At 45.3% G+C, this 18,703-nt stretch overlaps 1 protein-coding gene across 2 annotated transcripts in view; it reads left to right on the forward strand.

Moving 5' to 3' along the window:
• The window catches only part of trpm3 (transient receptor potential cation channel, subfamily M, member 3), a 191,831-nt gene that overhangs the window by 1,120 nt on the left and 172,008 nt on the right, over positions 1–18,703 (forward strand). The window contains exons 3-4 of one of the 2 annotated variants that reach the window (XM_035378693.1): positions 6,228–6,288; positions 12,995–13,068. In XM_035378693.1, the coding sequence (XP_035234584.1) occupies positions 6,228–6,288; positions 12,995–13,068 (135 nt within the window). The remainder of the gene's footprint in view (positions 1–6,227; positions 6,289–12,994; positions 13,069–18,703) is intronic. The other variant, XM_035378699.1, reaches the window with a different exon arrangement.

Consider the following 18,703-nt stretch of genomic DNA (forward strand, 5'->3'; position numbering starts at 1 on the left):
ACTGAGGTTATTTCCAATTTGGCAGTTTTAAAGAAAACGCATCAGAAAAGATTCTGGCAGAAAATTAAAAATGGAATATGTTGCTTCATACCCAAATATCAGTAGGCTAAGTTCAGCTTCTTTCATGTGACAAATCCAGAGCTTTGGTCCAGCATGTGATTTGAGCTGGCTAAAACTAACTGTCCCTCTGTCTTGTAACTGTGATGAAGGGTCTTTCTCTCTCTCTCTCTCTCTCTCTCTCTCTCTCTCGGCTGTCTACATAACCACATTAATATTTCATCCACTCCCCAGGTGTCCACCCTTGCTCATTTAAATAACATTAAAAGAATATTAAAACATATGCTGTAAAATATAGATATGGGATAAAAGACACATCCTTCCTCACTGCATGAATAGGTGTGCGTGTGTGTGCACGGTGCTGTTGCTTCCAAATAATACGCCACTTCTGTTTTTCCCTTTATTCCTTTTATTCAATCCCTAGGCATTCGGTCAACAAATAACAATTAATTGGAGACTGCCAACAACAAAGCAACGTGTTTTGTGCAAAATGCAGTGTAGGCGGTCATGGTAACCAGGCTGCACACAGTTACACAGATTCCACCCTCACAAAGGCCCGAACTCTGTTGTGGAGTAAAAAGACTGAAATTCTTTGATGCGAGCCAGTTTTGTGCTTTTTTTTTTTTGTTTGTTTGTTTTTGTTCAGTATTTTTAAATCCAGTTTTTGATTTTTGGCTTCGTATCTATGCTAAATAAGCCCAATGAATGGACTCCATTCCAACAGGTATCTCAGTCTATTTCAACTGAGATACCTGTAGGACAATTTAAAGAAGTGTATCCTTTATGAGACCCCCCCCCCCCCCCCCCAAAAAAAAAAAAAAAAAAACATGGACTGTGTTTACTGAGTTGACTGGGAGTCGGCAGGGTTTGATGAAAAGACGATGGCAGTTGCTAAGCATTCTACTGGATCTGCATTATGTAAACCTTAAATTGGTGTCTTTGGTGGTGTGGTTGGCTACATAGGTGAACCTGGTGTAGGCTACACAAGCCAGAGGCACGTTAGCATCTACCAAGATAGATAGCGATCCATATAGAGCCACACTGCTGGCGGAAAGCAGTTTGCTCCTTCTATGCGTAACTTAGCCCTACACTAGATTGTGGTTACAGTAAGATAATCGAGATAACATTAAATTAAACCTGTGTTCCTTCGCCACTCAGATACTTGTATCTGAGGGGATTCTTACATACCAAACATTTAAATCAGGATGGGGGAGAAGAGAATTTTGGCCAGCTTGTTAAATTCAGTGGAGAGTTTTTTCTGAAGTCTGGTGCTTGTTACACTGAGGACCTCGATGCTTGACCGAGCGAGGGACTTGCACCGGTTGGTGCACGGGTTGCAAAGCGATGACATCATCCCATTTTTATCCCTTCCATTAAGCGCGCTTCAAAAGAAGCTCCCTTTCATCTTCACAACACTTTTCACACAAAGGACTTTTTACTCCTTTTTTTAAATGATAAAATTCATGCTCTTACACAATTTAAATGATAATAGCTGTGTGTATATATTTTTTGATCAGTCAAATTTTAGAGAACGAAACCTTTTTCTCTCTTTAATGGAACTGTTTATCTGTTTATATCAGGATGGCGAATAGCTGGGTCCAGCGTTGAAACAGCAATAAATAAAAAAATAACATTCATTAAAAAAAAGTTTTTTTATTTGTTTGGACTGCTGGGAGAGTCATTGTGTGTGCGCGTGTGTGCGTGTGCGTGCGTGCGTGGACCCCTCGGTCTGGCACCAAATCTGTTTCAGAAGGGACCGTATGCTTGCCTGTGCTCTTTCAAATTTATAGGAGAGGTTACAGCGATAAGCATGACTGGTGAATAACATCAGGCTTCCTGAGGAGGAAATGGGATAGATGATGGAACAACACCCTTGGCAGTGCCCCTGTGTGTGGCTGTGCAATCTGTCCGATGTAGATTGCGCCCATATACATTTCTGAAATATTGCGCCTTTTTAACACGGCATAATTTGGCCGACTTTCGTTCCCCTCTCGACTTCACTCACGCACAGTGCTCAGTGCCGCAGGTGTTCGGTTTCCCTGTGAGGGAGTCAAGAAGTCGTCCGTGAGGAAGTCGTAGGCGGTTCCACGAATTTACAGGCTTAATCTCGAAGGCGGATCAATGAAGGGTGACTGGCCCGCCTTCAGAAGGAAAAATGCAAGCTTTAATTGCGTCCGACCCTCATTTCATTTTATTCTGATATTCCTCAGAAACTTTCCAGGTGCGTACATAACCTGTCATTCCAGACAGGAGGGTCCTGATGGTGTTTTGCAGGGGGCAGTGAAGGGGTGCATGGGAGGGGGAGGGGAGGGGAGGGGGGGGGATTTGGGGCCCCACGGGCCTCCCCTGTCGAAGGGATAATTGGCTCCAAGGCTCTGATAGCTGGATGACCTCAGCCCACACAAAGGTGACGGGAGGGGGGCAATAAACAGCAGCTGGAGGCGAAAGCTTGGTGGTTTCCAGGTGACCCCGCATAGGCGCCAGAGGCGGGTCAGAGTGGATGTGTTTCAGAGAACGAGTGTACAGGCAGACCATGTGACCATTCCCAGTGGATATCTCTCCTCTCCTCCTCACAGAAGGACTGTAGTAATGTAACAAGGATATCAATGTTGGAGAGAGAGATATGCAGAGAGTGGGAGAGAGAGAGAGTGGCAGGGAGAGGTTGGAACAGAGAGAGAGTGAGATACAGGATACAGGATAAATCTTCCGTTTCTGTGTTTCTTCACGCTTAGAGCCACCATTTTGGTCATCTTCTGTGAGACGATATCTTTTTTTTCTCCTCCTTCTTTTCATTGGTATCCATGTGCAGTTTCTATGGAAACCGGGTGCCTCCACACATTGGCGTGACAAGGATGGAGCATCCGAAAACCCTCTGTGTCAGGGTTGCGAGCCCTTGGACACAAACCAGATCGAGAGGTTTCTGGACCAGAGCTTGGCTGTCAGGCGGTTGGGCCCCGGGGCCACATCCTATCACAAAAGTTCTGGAGCCCAACAAATGCTTTTTGCCATATCGCAATGAATAACCCTGGCAATTCTTGTGAACAGAAATACATCGCTGTTGAGCCCTGAGCAGGGACTACCCTGCCTACCAAAGCCCCTCCCTCTCTGGGCATCACTGGCCAATTATACATCGCCGTGTGCGACACCTGACCAATCGGCACAGGCAGGATTGGGTCAAGTAATCTTTACCTTACTTTCTGTCTATGTTTACCGAAACATTGCATTTCTGCATCACAGTATGAACTATGCAGATAGCTTTTATGGAGTTACTTTGGAGAAATCAGGAATTATGTTCACAAATGTACACTGTCCCAACGTAATAATTTAAATACCCAAGAAATGTCCAATTCTCTGCGTGAACAACGGTGTAGTTTATTCTAATTGAATCATCATTTGCATAAGTGCTTGTACCAAATTTGGTCACTTGCAGCTTCAAGATGCGGTACAGGTAGAGTTTTTAAAAAATTTATTTAAATTTCTAAAAAACATTTATTTGACAGTGTTCCCATTGGAAGAGAAGAGGGGGAGAAAGAATGCTAAATACAAAGTAATTATCTTTTCATCTGCGATGTAATTACAGCCGGCACTCGGAAACAGCGTTTCTGAACTGCATCGGGGATTTTCAATACGCACGTCTACGTCTATCTCATGAATTGTCTTTGGCCAAGAAGTATGATAGCACATAACCAAAGTCTCAATTAACATTTAATTTTCAGTCAGGATGTACACGTCTTTCTGTTTCTCGCATGGTTACTGCTCGGGTTTTCAATGAGCACTTTGTTCCCTTGGCTGCTTCCTAATAGCCTGGCTGTTTTATGCTACCCGCATATCTTTCAATGTTACTTAGGAGTCGAATTGGTCGCTAACCATGGTCATTGTGGCGTGGCAAGGGTATGATCACAGTTCAGAATTAGCACACAGAAATATCTATACCGGTACATTATAGGTGTGATGCCCAGAACATTCTAGGGAATCAGAAATTGGTTTCTTACATTAGATAAGTTTTATTTATATAGTGTTTGTATTTACCGTGGAGCAATTAAACATCTGCAGTACACAATTGATCATGCAAGCTGTGTGTGTGTTTGTGTGTGTGTGTGTGTGTGTGTGCGTGCGCTCGTGTGTGTTTGTGTCATATAAAATACAGGAATAAACAGTCTGGGGTTTATGCCATTTAGCATTTTTTTTTTTTAGAGATTTCAATTTAGTTCAATTTTTTTTTTTTTTTTTTAGGATATAATCAACCAGTTATTGACCAAATGAGGGATGTTAAACAGACGTGTATTGAGGATGACAGCACAAATTACTGAAGGTTTGCTTTCATAATCGCTTTTTTTTTTCATGATATATTTAAACTGATGGGAGCAGTCATCAAACGTCCGACCCCCCCCACCCCCCTTGCTGCACTTCCAGCATCCATTCCATTAGCGTTCGTTAAAAATAACCCCCCACCCCCACCGCCCCAAGTTTGTGTGCCCGCGTTGTAAATATAGAAGGGGCCGTGGTATTTTTCAATAGGAGAACTTCATTGTGAATAATTAAATAGGGCTAGCAGCCGCCAGCCGGGCGGGTGTGCGTTTCCATGGTGCAGTCGGCCCCCTGCCGGACAGGTTCGCAGTGGGGTAATTAATGTACACCTCGTCTCCAGTTAATGTCAGAAGCGCTGCTGCTGGCGCACAGGGTGCGGAGCGCCAGAAGGCGGGACCTGCCCGGTTTTTTCGGAGATGCTGTGAACACCGTGTTTAAAATGTGGGGCATCTTCTGCTCAGTTGTGCCAGATGTTTGTGTGTGTGCGTTTGCATGCGTGTGCTCACTTGCTTGGGTGTAGGAGGCTACTTCCAGAAGCTTTCAACTTTCCAAGCCACAGAAAAGCATGGATTGAGTCGACAGCTTGAATTCAGCTTTCAAGAAACATCTGCATGATGGGAAATGCACATATACACACACGTGGCCCTCTGGGAAATGTAGTTCCAGGCAAGTACAAAAAATGTTCTGGTATCCTACCGCCACCATTGCTGTGACAGCACCTGGGTGTGGCCCCCCCTCTTTTTTTGAAATCTGTGGATGACCTCCGATTAACCAGAGGCTGCTCCCCCCCCCCGCCCACTTCCTCCCATAGGTGGGCTGCCAGTCAAGTGAAGCAGTGTTTGAACCAATTAAATTGATTTTACTTTGCCCATCACAGAAAAAAAAAATCTTCACCGTATGATGTGTTCCTAAACGGCTACAGCTTTATGTGAAACATACCGTGTGTTTGTGTATGCGTGCGTGCGTGTGTTTGTGTGTGAGTTAAAGAGCAGTGTGTACATGCGTGTTATTGACGCTGTCGCTTCACTTCGCACGCTCCAGCGATGACAGAAACCTGCATACATCCTTCAGAGCCGCTAGCACGTCGAGTGTGTAGGCCGTAACCATGCTATTTCAATCAGCATCAATTTCTTGAAGTGTTTAAGGTCATGTTGCAGGGAGTCATATGTACATTTCATCTACTGAGGGGGAAAACCAGCTTGAATAAATATGCAAAGCTTCTTTTTTTTTTTCTTTCTTTTTTTACAGATGAAGGTTGTCATAGTTACACAGAGCAGAAGTTTAGGCAGAACTTAAATTTCTGGTGTCTGGTTGCTTCATTATTCAGATGTCAGTTTAAAAAAATATATATATTTAAGAAAAGATTTCTAAAATCTTTGTCACAGTTTACATCTTTAAAGCCTTTCCTCTGAGCGTAAGATGAAACTATAAATGGCAAGCTAATAAATGGTTCCCCAGAAACCGAGTTATGCATAACCAACAGAAAAAAAAAGAAAAAAGTTAGTCATTTAGTAAATATGCAGACAGATGCCTGTTCCTTGAACCAAATGAGATTTTCTGGTGGAATAAATGCATAAGATATACATACAAGTCTCTGCAGAGGCAAGTGCAATTTTACACCAAGCTAGGAGGATGATTTTTTAAGTTTATATTTTTTTAAATGAATGTTAAATATATGCAGTTTAGGTCTGTGTTTTTAAGCATACTTTGTATACTGGCAATAAATACACACACACACACACACACACAATACATACACACGGTACATGAACACACATGGACAGACCACATAGCCTGAGTTGCCAGCCTGTATTTTATGAGTATTGAGATGGCCATTAACATATCTTTTTTTTTTTTTACAGATATTCCTGTCCTGTCCTAGAGAGCTTCAGACGATGCGTCTTCTGATTTTTCCATCTACAGGTGGGTCAGTAATGATCATCTCATGGCTAACTGTAATATGCATCTGTGTATCATAGGGACCAAATTAGAGAAATTTGATTTCATTAGCTACCATGGCGGGTAAGAGAATCCTTGGTAAGAAGTAACAGGCCCAAGTGATCCAGTATAAAACCAGGACCAATCAGGACCGGTACAGCATATCACACAGCAGTTAGCAAGTTGAACTCACGGAGATGGAAGCAGACGAAGACGTGACGTGCAGCTTAACAATGTGGGGGTGGCAGGTCTCTGATCTACCAGCAGGGGTTGCTGGAGAGCAATGAGTCACCACCATCCCTGGGTGATGCTCGACCACACATGCATCAGAACAGTGCTTTAACAGTACAGGCCACCCAGCAGCCCTGGCTGCCCATCATTTTAAAGCATTGAATTGGCTGAAACAATGCCGGTGGCTGACCTGAAATAAAAGGCTTTCTCTAGCACACGTTCGTGTCTCGCAGGGGAATGGCTTAAAATAAAATTAATTAAAATAATTAAGGACCGAAGAGCTCCAAAATGCACCAGTCTTCATTTAAGATTTTACTTTTTTTTTTTCTTTTTAAAAGCAAAAGTGCCTTTTAGCTTCTTTATGGTTTATAAATCCCCCACTTGTGCTCTTTGCCAGGGGGGATTTTCAACACACAAAAAGCAATGGAAAAATACCATTTATATTTAGAAAAGGTTTTTAGTCTTTGGGCAAAATAGATGCATTGCTTCAAGAATGGCTTCATCCAGGACCCAGAAAGGGGTAGAAAATCTATGGCGTATTAAGTCTATGACACGTTGCAGTCTGGGTACTTTGCATGCAGATTTATTTATGCGGCGCACGCGAATGTCTTACACAGAGATTGTTCCAGTTCATGCAGTGCAAAGTGAGCGGCATCGGTACGAGGTGTCTCGGCGGGGGTTTGGGAGGGGGTGGGGCGGGTGGGGCGATGTTCCCGCGAGCGGATCCGCGCAGCGGTGCTCTCACGCCGATAGCAGGACGCGCTGAGAGCCTCTCCCCGTGATTACGGACACCTGCGATCGCGCGCGCGGTATGCTAATCGCGCTTGCCTTCGGCGTCGGAAATCGCGGCCGGGGTGATTGGAATGCGTTCGATCTGTCGCCGTTTCCCGCGGGGGTCCGCCGGTTTGAAGTGGCCCCTCGGCCTCCCCGCCCCCCTCCCGCCCCCCCCCCCCCCCCGTAATCAGAGCCGCCCTTATCTCAGGTCTCTGGGCTCTGCTGATGAGTTATGGATTTTTCCGAAGCGGCGAAACGGCGAGGAGGATCGGGTGGCGGCGTCAGTCATGCGAGCGCCCCGGTCGGCCGCGCGTTCAGCGCCTCGCCGCCGCTCTCTCGGGCCTCCTTATCGCTTTCCCATCAGGCCGAGCGTCCGTTAGAGCGATCCAGCCGCAAGCTGATCGCCACTCTTTCGCCAGCCTCCCGTGCAACGTGTCTCCTCCACACAAACAACAATGTAAGAATTCTCCATAAAAAATAAATAATAATAACATGTCTGTGTATGACATTTATATTTCTCCTCTTTAAAGCACTTCATTATTATGTGTGATAGGAATGGATATATCAGGAGTCTAGCCAGGGGACGTGTGTGTGTGTGTGTGTCTCTCTTTCATTCTCTCCACCTTTATTCACCTCATAATTCATCTTTCTCTGCTTTCTTTCCTTTTTGGCATTCTTTCCCCCAGCCTCTCTCTCTCACTTCTTTTTTTTTGCTTTGTCATTGTGCCTTCTATAAAAATGTCCCCCCCACCCTGCCCCCAACTCACACACACTCATGCAAAACAAATTGTTTTTAACCCCCTGTGTTAACAGACGACATAAAATATTTAATGCGTATCATTAATAAACAGTGGGTGTTGCTAACTATCTGTCTGTCTGTCTGTCTGTCTGTCTATCTCCCTCCCCTCAATTTTTAATGATACTTTTTTGGCTGGATAACTAGGGCAGCATTGGCAAAGCATATATAGAATATGTTCCTTTTTTATAAATATCCATATACCATATTTCATCTCATATCTTTGGCTGTCCTGTTCTCTCTCCCTCTCTCCCCCCCCCCCCTCTCACAACTGGAAATGTTCTCACTCCTTCTCAGCCACCAGCTGATAATCCTCCACCTTATCAGTCCCGCCCCACCTGTTGGGTTTGGGACGGCTTCCGCCCCGCTGCTCTTCGGGAGCGATTAAAGCGTCCGGCCGCTCTCCCCCTCCAGAGTAACGCTGGAAGCCTGCTCCTCAGCCCAGCCAGTCCTCTCCACAACACCATTAACCATTTTTCAAAAAGCAGATCTAAAGGCCATGATACACAAGGCAGTGCAGATAGGCACTTTTTGCCCACAAATGTGACTAGTAGTAATTTTTTTCAACATGGTTTAATTTAATTAATTTTCTTATATCCACTATGTGGTCCTCTCTGATTTGTCACATTTCATTATCTCCGTACTTCTTGTAGGCAATGTTGTCTCTGGGGACCGACGAATGGTTGAGGTCGGATTCGCAGAACCGTTTTTGAGGAGGTCGCCAGTCGTCGTCCGGTACCTAACGGCTGCCGTACCTACCGGCGAATTTTGCCATGTGCCTTGGCTTCAGAGCCGATTACCGTTAACAGCAGTCGGTTGACCTCTAAAGCGCGTTGCCTAGGCTCCAGGGCTGACCAGGGCCCTACACAAGTGGCCACAGGCCGCTTACATTTGTCTTTGTGTCCCTAGAGCAGTGGTCTCCAACCCTGGTCCTGGCTGGTTTTTTGTTCTCACCTTAAAATCAGCGCCAAATTGAGACCCAAGACACCAGGTGAGTTAACTGTGCAATCAACTGCTCTAATTGATTCATGAAGTGCAGAGTCACCATGAAAACCAGCAGACCCTGTAGCTCTCCAGGACCAGGATTGGAGACCACTGCCCTAGAGAGAGAGACAGAAGCGTAGCGAGAACACGGACTCAAGTTCAATTATATATTTCATATTTCATTTCTACTTCATGCGTCGCTGCCCATTCCACCTGACTGTGCCTCTAATTGCTCGGATGACAACCTCCCTCCGCTGTCCGGCTCCATTGCCATGCAAGCTAATTGCCTACCTTCTCTCCCATGCCCATCTCTGGAGTGACGGCTCTGATGTCCAATCAGAGAAGGAGTGGGCTAATACTGTAAATAAAGACTTAGGACACTGCGGGGATCCGTAGTCACGTAAACGTCGTACTTCTCCGGTGACGGTATTCTGTTGCTGAAGAAAGAAGACAAAAAAAATCAATTTTAAAGATTTGAACCTGGCTTAGCTGATCATGTCTATCTCTTTTTTTTTTTTGCTTGACTGTTCACACACAATCAGAGTAGGGCTATTAGTCAAAACTGTGTGTGTGTGTGTGTGCGTCTCTGGGAGGAGGATACCTATCCCATGAGGCAATGGGGGGAAAGCTTGTGTCTGATGGATCCTCCCACCTCTTGTCTGTTTCTGACCTGTCCCCATCCAACCCCATCAATCAGAACCCACTGCAGCCATGCTGCATATTTCTCTCCTGGGGGCTAGTCTTCCCCCTCAAAACTCACTTTCTCTTTTAAAGGTAAAATTGCTTGCGCCCATGTGGTTCTTATTGCAGTTACCGGCACTGTTATTATTATACTTTAATGATTTATGCATGAATATAATCATGCTATTAATCAAAAAGCTACCAGGCTCTGTTAATTTGTGCATAATTGGACGCTAATTGCATCACTGTCACGCGACGTGTAATTTATTTCTTTGCTTTTGTAAGTGCTTGGCTGTTTAACGCCCCTCTCTTTGCGACCGGTAATTTGCTTTTTCTGCTTTTCCGCTTATTAATTACAACAAAAAAAAAAAAAAAGCTCTTTCTGGGCGAGCCAGCTGGCTTCTCTCCCATTCCGGCACGCTTGAGTTTCGGGTCTTTCCTTCGAGTGAATTTTCTCGTCTCCGCCGTCCGCTGTGTTTTTTTTTTTTTTCACGGCGCTCCGAACGTGGAGGGAGTCTGAACGCTGAACGCCACATCGACTCGTTTTAACATCGCTGTGCGTAAAGGTGTGAAACTAGGACTCTCGGATGCACCAACCCGTACAGAGCAAAAGCGTAACTTTATTGCTCAGTTTTACAAGTCACAGTGATGCCTACAGCGGGAGGATGGAATATTCCAGATACATTGTGGCAGCTTATTATTATGGCTTCCAAACTGGGTGTGTCAATTAGAGTTGGGGATACTCAAATCTGACCCTCGAGGCCTAGTACTGCTAGTTTTGCTTTTCTACCTGATAGTTAATTTATTAGCTGCGACCGCAGCTCTATAACTCTGTCTGTCTGTCGGTCGGTTGGTTGGTCGGTTGGTCCTTTGGTAGGTTGGTCCACAAAAGTGTCCCACCCCGTAGCGGCCACAGTTTTCTCCCCAGGAGGCTAATATTTGGCATGGAGGTTGGTCATGACCGAAGGTAGAGCTGAGTAACTTTCAGGCTGATTGACCAAGAGGGGGCGTGGCGATGGGCGTGGCCTATCACAAAAAGGCGCATCACTCCCGAATGGATTCACAGATTTGCACAAGATTTTGCGGAAAGGTTGGTCATGAGCCAAAGAAGAGGTCACGTGTTCGTGTGAGGGTGTGTGCGTGGATGCATGCACACATGGATGCATGCGCGTGTGCGGTCGCAGCTATTGCAGATTCGCACTTGTTGATAAATGCCACTGATTGGTCAGAGATTCAGCTCACCTGGTTTAAATCAGCCCTGATTGGAGGAGAGGAGTGAAAACAAGCCGTACTACCGGCCTTAATGGGCAGATTTGAGTGTCCCTGAATTAGAGTTTGTGGGTTCAAATCCTGGTTGGTGCACTTCCATCATACCACTGGGCAGGATTCTTTAACCTGAATTGTTGCCGTAAATATCCAGCTGTCTAAATGGACAGTGCCTGTACGTAAAAGGTACATCTTGTAGCTTGCTGTGAATGAGCAAATAAAGAAGCTTGTGGATGAAAGTCTGTGTAAAAACCCTGTCTCCCGTTAAGGGAAAAAATGGATTTTTGGATTATATTTGAGCTCTTCACTGCTGGCAGTGTGGGTTCACTGGCTCTCCCCAATCTCCCAGACTCACAACCTCTCCTGGCAGAATTTAAGACTAGAAAAATCCAACCACTAAGCTACGTGCCGTTTCTGTCCACAGACGACTTACCGACCCTGAAAACACTTGGGGACCGTGGGAGGAGGGAGAGAAAGAGCGATACAGGAGGAAAGAAAAGCAGTGGAATGAGAGAGGAACAGAGAAAGAGGTGAGAGGAGACAGGAGAAGAGTAAGAGACAGACATGGAAAGAGTGAGCGAAAAATAATCAGTGAGGGAGATGGGAGATGGGGGGGGGGGAAGAGATGGTCCAAAAGGGTGGGGATGAGAAGGATGGAGAAAGAAGGGGAAAGGTAAGAACAGAGAGATGGAACATTGGAAGAGAGAGTAAGAGGGAGAGAGAGCGGGTAAGAGAAAGAGCCTACATAAAATGGCAGGTGAGGGAAGGATGGATTAACGGGAGGGTAGGTGAGGGAGACGGAGAGAAAGAGGGGATGTGAGCGAGAGAGAAACTGAACGGGAGCGAAAGAGGGATGGAGAAAGGGCCTAGAACAGAGGCAGGAAGAGGGAGACACAGAGATGATGTGAGAGAGAGAGAGAGAGAGAGAGAAAAGGACAGAGAGTGGCAGATGGAGAGCAAAAGACGGAGCGAGAGAGAGAGAGCGAGGTATTGTCATGCCTCCGTATCCAGATGAGACAGAGACACCCCCGGCCTGACGTCACCGGGGGCGACGGGCGACTCCAGCGCCCCAGCGTGCCGGGCGCCCGCTCTCTCCTCATTTATTCATGGAGGAGAGGATGCTACATTAGCGCTCGTTAGCCTCCAACTGTTTGCTTTATTTTATTTGACATCATTAGCCCCGATTGGGGTGGGGGCCGGGGGGTTGGGGGGTGATGGGAAGGGAAGGGAATGGGGGGGGGGGGGGGGGGCTACAGTCTCACCTAGCAACCTAGCGCCTAGGAGGGGCACAGCCACGTATTCAAATGCAACAGATACCAACCCCTCAGGACCCCCCTCTCAACTAGTTAGCAAATAAGCCAGCTGCTTTTTGAGTTCGATGTCTCTCCCACCGGTTATCGCCTGTCTCTCTGTTATCCGCCATAGGGGCATTTCTTAGGGCCTCTTTTTCCACTTAAATTCTTTTTTTTTTTTTTTTTGCAACCTGGTCCAGGCCCCTTTTACCCTGTTTTGGACACCAATTTTTTTTTTTTTAAATTCATGAAGGAAAAAATATGTTTACATTTTGTTATGGTTGACGACATCGTCTTCGTCGGCGTCACCGAAACTGTCTTCCTCGTCGCGTCGTCGTCGTCTTCCTCGGTTTTGGGCGGTAATTAAGCCGGGCTGGCATTTGCCAGCGGCGTCAGCGGTTGTAAGCCCCAGCGTGATGCCATGAGCGCCGAAGGAGGACGCCGAACCGGGGAGGCTCGCTCCTGAACTCACCAGGTACGCCGCGTGCCCGCTTAGACAGCCTCCGACCCGTCGCCCGCAAGGAAGGAGCCGTCGCACCACACTCTTCCTCTTCCGCCTGATCGCGCGCTCTCTTCTTTTTTTTTTTTTTTTTTCTTTTTTTTTTAAACACCGAGAGCCGGCTTCTGTCGTGACCCGGTCATTTCTGTCGTCTCTCCTCTCCTCTAGAAGACCTCTCCAGCTACGTTGCCTTCAAGGGAAATTCTAATATTAAAAAAAGAGAGGGAAAGCTCATCAAACTGGTAAGAGACTCACAATCTTTTTTTTTTTTTTTACATTTTTTAATTTGGATTCTTTTTCCCCACCTGCAAAAAAAAAAAAAAAAAAGCAGTAAATGTGCAATTGGAGTAGTCAAAATGAATAATGATTGAAGATGATGAACCTTAAGAGAATAAGAATAGTTAGTCACTTTGAGAGCATTGTCAGTGTCAACACTGAGTATGAATTAGCCTGCTTAAGAATTTTTTTAAGGAGTTTTAAAATCTTGAGCCAAAATGGCAGTGTTTTCACGCTGTTGTCGAAGTGTAGATTGATCAGTAGCATCACTGTTCACAAAGTCATTTTTGACTTGCGGTATTTTAAATAAGTAATATCGATAACTCACCCGCCATCTGTTCATACTTGGACAAAGCTGAAGTCTGAAGGGGTTTGTCACCATATGGGCTCCCAATAAATGATTCAGAGACCTCTCTCTGTGACTCGGGCAAGAAAAGCTGTCAATATTTCTGTGAAATCTGGGGAAAATCTCTCAATCATTTTTCCTTTATTAGGATATACAGTATAAACTGGTAAATAAACAACGGTGAATATTTACTACCGAACCTTAAACCGGTTCGCATTTGATACTGGACAGGAGGAGGGAGAAAAAAAAACTCACTGTTTTCAAACTGCATAGATTTAGCACGTCTTGGCATTCCCCTCCCCGTCTCCCTGCCCTTTGCAAATCCAACATCCTGTTGTAGGAGGACGGAAGGGGGTGGGGGTGGTGTGGGGAGAGGTGGGGGGGGGGGGGGGGGGGGGGGAGAGAGAAAAATCGGTTTATTTTCCCAGGGGACATTAATAATCCTTCTCCCTTCGAATGTCCTTTCTGACGCAGCGGGCCGCCGCCTCGGTTAGGATCGCCATTTCCCTCGCTGGTTTAGGGGGAGTGAGATGCTGAAGTAGGGAATCGGTGGCAGGTGTGTTTCGCTTTTATCCCCTGGCTGTGATTTGCGATCGTGACAAAACCGAAGTGTGTTTTCCACTCTTAATATCCCCCGACTGCCTTGCCTGGGATGCTCTGAATGGATCCTTTAAAAAAAAAAAAAAAAAAAAAAAAAAACCTCAAACTTTTTTTGAGGAGAAAAAAACTTTAAAAAATAAGTTGTAAGTTTGTTTCTGTTCAATGTGTGACATATCATTGTGTCTAACAATCAACGGTACTGTTTCAGAGAATAGACAGCACAAAATAGTTTTTCAGAATGTTTTTTCTATATGTTTGCTGTTTCCCCCCCCTGCAAAGTATTTAAATACTCCAGTGGTGGGTTGCTATGACACTCAGATTGATATCTCAGCTAATAAATAATAGTAATGGTATTATTGGCTGTGTTGGCTGCGTGTGTGAATTCACTGGATTTTTCTGCAACTGGCTTGTGTCAGGTTTTTTTCACGCAGACTATTAAAGGACTGTATTTACATTTAGGAATTTAACAGATGCTCCGATTGTTGGTGCAAATAAGGGAACAGGTTGTACTGTTCCGCTGTAAGTAGCTAATGGGTTTTAGGGTATAGTGTGTGTAGCAGTTGCTAGACTAGTGTTAGGTTATTCAACCCTGGAAAAAAAAAGCTCAGTTGTGTGTTTGAGCTAAATGCAGATCACAGCAGATCCTTTGAGAATCAAACTACCTGTCATAAGGCACTTGGTGACATGTGGCCATTGTGACGTATTCCAGCGCTGTCACATGACGACATGACAGCCAATTGTCAATGTCAGTACTTCAATTGTGTAATCATTTCCTAAAAAAACTTGTTTAGTGAGCACACATGCACCACACACATGCACACGCAACCCACACACGCACACACACACACTCGCACACAGGCATGCACACACGCATTGTACTGGTAATACTGCCTCCAGTTCTACACAGTAAAATGGAGCATATTGTTTAAAACAGAGCTGTTTTCCTGTTCAACGCATGTATTATCTCAGTAAATTTGAAGTATCTATTGACACCAATAAAAAAAAAAAATAGAAAAAAGTTGAAATATGAAACAAAGTTTTGATGTGAAAGCAGAGAATCAATGGCAAGAAAATATGTAAATATTACATGAGCAGAAAAAGATTTATATAAAACACATTTTTTTATTTATTTATTCCTTCTTTCATTCATTTTGGGATCATCTTAAGTCCTTGTTTGTGAATACGTTTGTGAAAAAGACTGCACCTCCATAAAGACTCTCCCACAGTAGGCACTGGAATAAAAGATAATCGCGGCAGGTCCGAATTTTGGAGATGATTTTTATTTTACTTTATTTTTTTCCCAAAATGAAGGGAGAACAGTCGCAAGCAGTCTGTAGCCACGCGTCATGAATAATAGATAGGCCAGCCTGCTTTAAAATGCACCCACAACCTTTTTATCATTCACTGAAGGGAAGTGCCAATTAGCGTTGCGGCTCGGGGAAAAAAGGCCAGGCGATAATTATCCGCAAGTAAATAGACGTGGCATCTTAAATCCTGGCACAAAACCGTCCCTTTTAAACGGGCTGACGGATATTCAGAGGATGCTGCGTTGGGTTGGGTTTTTTTTTTTTGGCCGGCAGTAAACTAATGAAGACGACAAGATAGTTTATTACAGCCAGCTGCAGCATATGGGCACATGGACTGTTTGGTTGATTTATGGGTTTATTGATTTATAAACTGAGAGAGACAGACAGAGAGAAAGAGAGAGAGAGCCATGTGGGTGGTGTGTGGGGTGTGTGGGGTGGGTGGGTGGGTGGGTGGGGGGGGGGGGGTTACATACATCAATGCTTGAACACACCAGCTATCAAATATTGAGAAAAAATATTGATGAAGACTGAGCTATGTCAGTGTGGTTTTATTTATCAAAATATGTCATCTCAAACTTTCAATGTGTCAACTATCCAAGTTCAATATTTTATACACTCATTTACAAGGGCAAATACAAAGGCTTCATGCCCAAATATTCTTTCTATGCTAGGAATGCCATAGTGGCAATTGTATTGAAAGCCGAAATGCTAACACATCCTATCAGGACTAGTATTCACAAAAGTTATCCTTGTGTTTGCTGTCCTGCTTGCTATATGAAAGACATAGCATGAGAACTCATCGATTGACGTTTTGTACAGTTAGCAAGGGTTTCTCGGACACGGTACGTGTGCAAGGTGCAACCACTCCAAACAAGGTAAACAAATTAGTTTGAAATCAGCAGAGAATGTAAAAGATGTGGAAAAATGAACAAAATTTAAAGGGTGAGAAGAATGAACGTGACCCAGCCCCCCCCCCCCACACACACACACACCTCCATACACACCCTCCATTTTCACATCAGTATATTAAAAACAACATGACGCAAGTCCACCCTATTTAGCATCTGACTGACGGTGCTATGACACAGGGCTGACGGCCTAATGTGGAATAAATAAAACCCTCTGTGATCTCTGATTGACACGTAGGCTCTGAAACTCATTCTCCCTTTTTGCTTTTGTTTTATTTCTCTCCCCCCCCCCACCCGCTCCCCCTCGCTGCTCGAATATGAAGCGAATGGCGCTTCTCATTTTGCCCGCGGGTGACAGGCTGTCGGGGGGCCTGTTACGGTGGCACGTCACCGGGAGGGCCTCTCCGTCTGCCACCCCGCCCGTCTCTCTCTCTCTCTCTCTCCGTCCGCTGGGTGCGGGCTGATGTCCCTGCAGCTGCCGCTGCCGCCGCCGCCGCCGCTCCACGCCGCGCTGACTCGCTGATCGCCGGCCGCTAATGCGATCGTAACGCGTGAAGACGACGCCGGGAAATCGCATCGCTTTCAATTCGCCCCGCCGATGCAGTCACAGGGCACTGGAGGTGGCAACAGCTCCTCGCTTTCGCTGGGTGCTTGAGCCTCGGGGAAAAAAAATCTAAGTTTAAAAAAAAAAAAAAAACAAACAAAAAAAAACTTGTATCTTCATTGTCGCGGTTAAGTTTTGTTTATTGCAGGCAGACCGGGTCTGTTTTTTATCAATACTGTAGACGCGTCAGTAGTTTTGGATGAGGGAGCACCGTGACATTGAAAAGGCTCCACAGAAACACTTATTGCGCTGCCCGCGGTATAATTATGCCAAACAATACAATCAGCTGCTTCCAAGAACCCTTGAGATGAGATTCTCTCAGGTTTATAGAATACAACAGATGCTTTTCAGTTTGCTAATGTCCGCTGCCATGAAAAATAAGGAAGATGAATGTCTCGGTGGCCTTTGCCAGATCACATCTGGACGTCTTCTCTGCGGGGGATTTTTTTTTTTTCGAGCCTGGCAACCACACCAAATATTTATCACAATCCTGCGGCAGCAGCCACCTCTGAGATGGCTGTCTCACCAGCCAGCCAGAGCTCTGCAGCCATCTCGTCCACAAGGCCAGAGAAGCCTGCTGCAGATTGCGATATGCAATTTAGCGACCCATTCGCACGCTGAAACATTTGCAAAGTTTCTGAACGTAATGAAATCTGAAGTGACGTGGTCACGTGACGTAGTGTTGCCATGGTATTGACAGTCTCTTGCTTCTGAGTTATACCCCTTCTCAACTGGAATAACTCCATGCTTTCACGTTGTTATTAATAATACATAGCATACGCCGCTGTTCAAAATGAATGAATGAATAACAATGCCTGAGGTAGACCTCTGCAGAACTTAAAGGTTTTTTTGTGATTTAATTTTCAAATTTACCTTTTATCTCAGCAAACGCCTCCCAGCTTGATTGGTGTGTTTTTTTGTACGTGCAGTTTGTGAAATGGATTGCCCTCCTCGCACCGCGGTGATGAAGAAAGGGCTGAGATTTAATGGCTTTGGTTAGCGCCTGGGAAAGCCAGCCGCTAACCAATTCTCCCTTCTTCAGGCTTAATGTTGATTCCTGTTTGGGCTTCCAGGATCTCGATTAACATCCCATCGAACGACGTGGCATTTTGATGAGGCTCGCGCCGTCCCTCCCCACAGAAATGGGATAAAAGTCGTGATTAAATAAATGTTGTAAAGGGCAAATATTGTTTACCTTCTCCAGCCGGCGGTGAGCCGAACTGAGGGTCTGTGGCAGGCCGGTGAACCAGAGGGGGCTGTCTCCTCACGTCTGTAGAAAGGAGCTCGGTGGAGGAACATTAGTGGGCGAACTGGGGATCAATTATGGCTATGTCTGAGACATTAATAAGTGCATACGAGCGTGGAGATATCTCAGCTGTTGCTAGGCGCAAATTCCTAGTGCCATTACCCAAACTGCTGATTGGTCTCAAGTGATCTCACTTTTTGTATCTGCCAATGGCTGAGGTCTAAAGTTCAGGACTTGTCATGTGTCATCCTGACCTCCAGGCTTGCCCTTGTTTGGGATCCTGGTTCACCACCCTTGCCATGAGCACACTGGATGTGCAGAAGTGTACTTGGAGAAGGCCACTTCTGCCCTCTTACAAATTGGTGTTGTGCGTTCTAATGCGTAATGCGTATATTTGAAAATTCAAATTTTCTATATGACCCGGTTTTCAAAGATTAAGTTCATAACCAATGTTGCTGAAGTACAGATCTTGCTGTAGTTGTTTAGGCAAAAAAAAATTGATGAAATAAACAACCACAGTCCCTCCTTCCTGTCATCACTGGCTATTTCCCCTTTTCATGGACCCAGAAGTAAAATGGCCGCCACCTTGA

Source organism: Anguilla anguilla, chromosome 10 (assembly GCF_013347855.1).
Source record: "Anguilla anguilla isolate fAngAng1 chromosome 10, fAngAng1.pri, whole genome shotgun sequence".
Taxonomy (NCBI): Eukaryota; Metazoa; Chordata; class Actinopteri; order Anguilliformes; family Anguillidae; genus Anguilla; species Anguilla anguilla.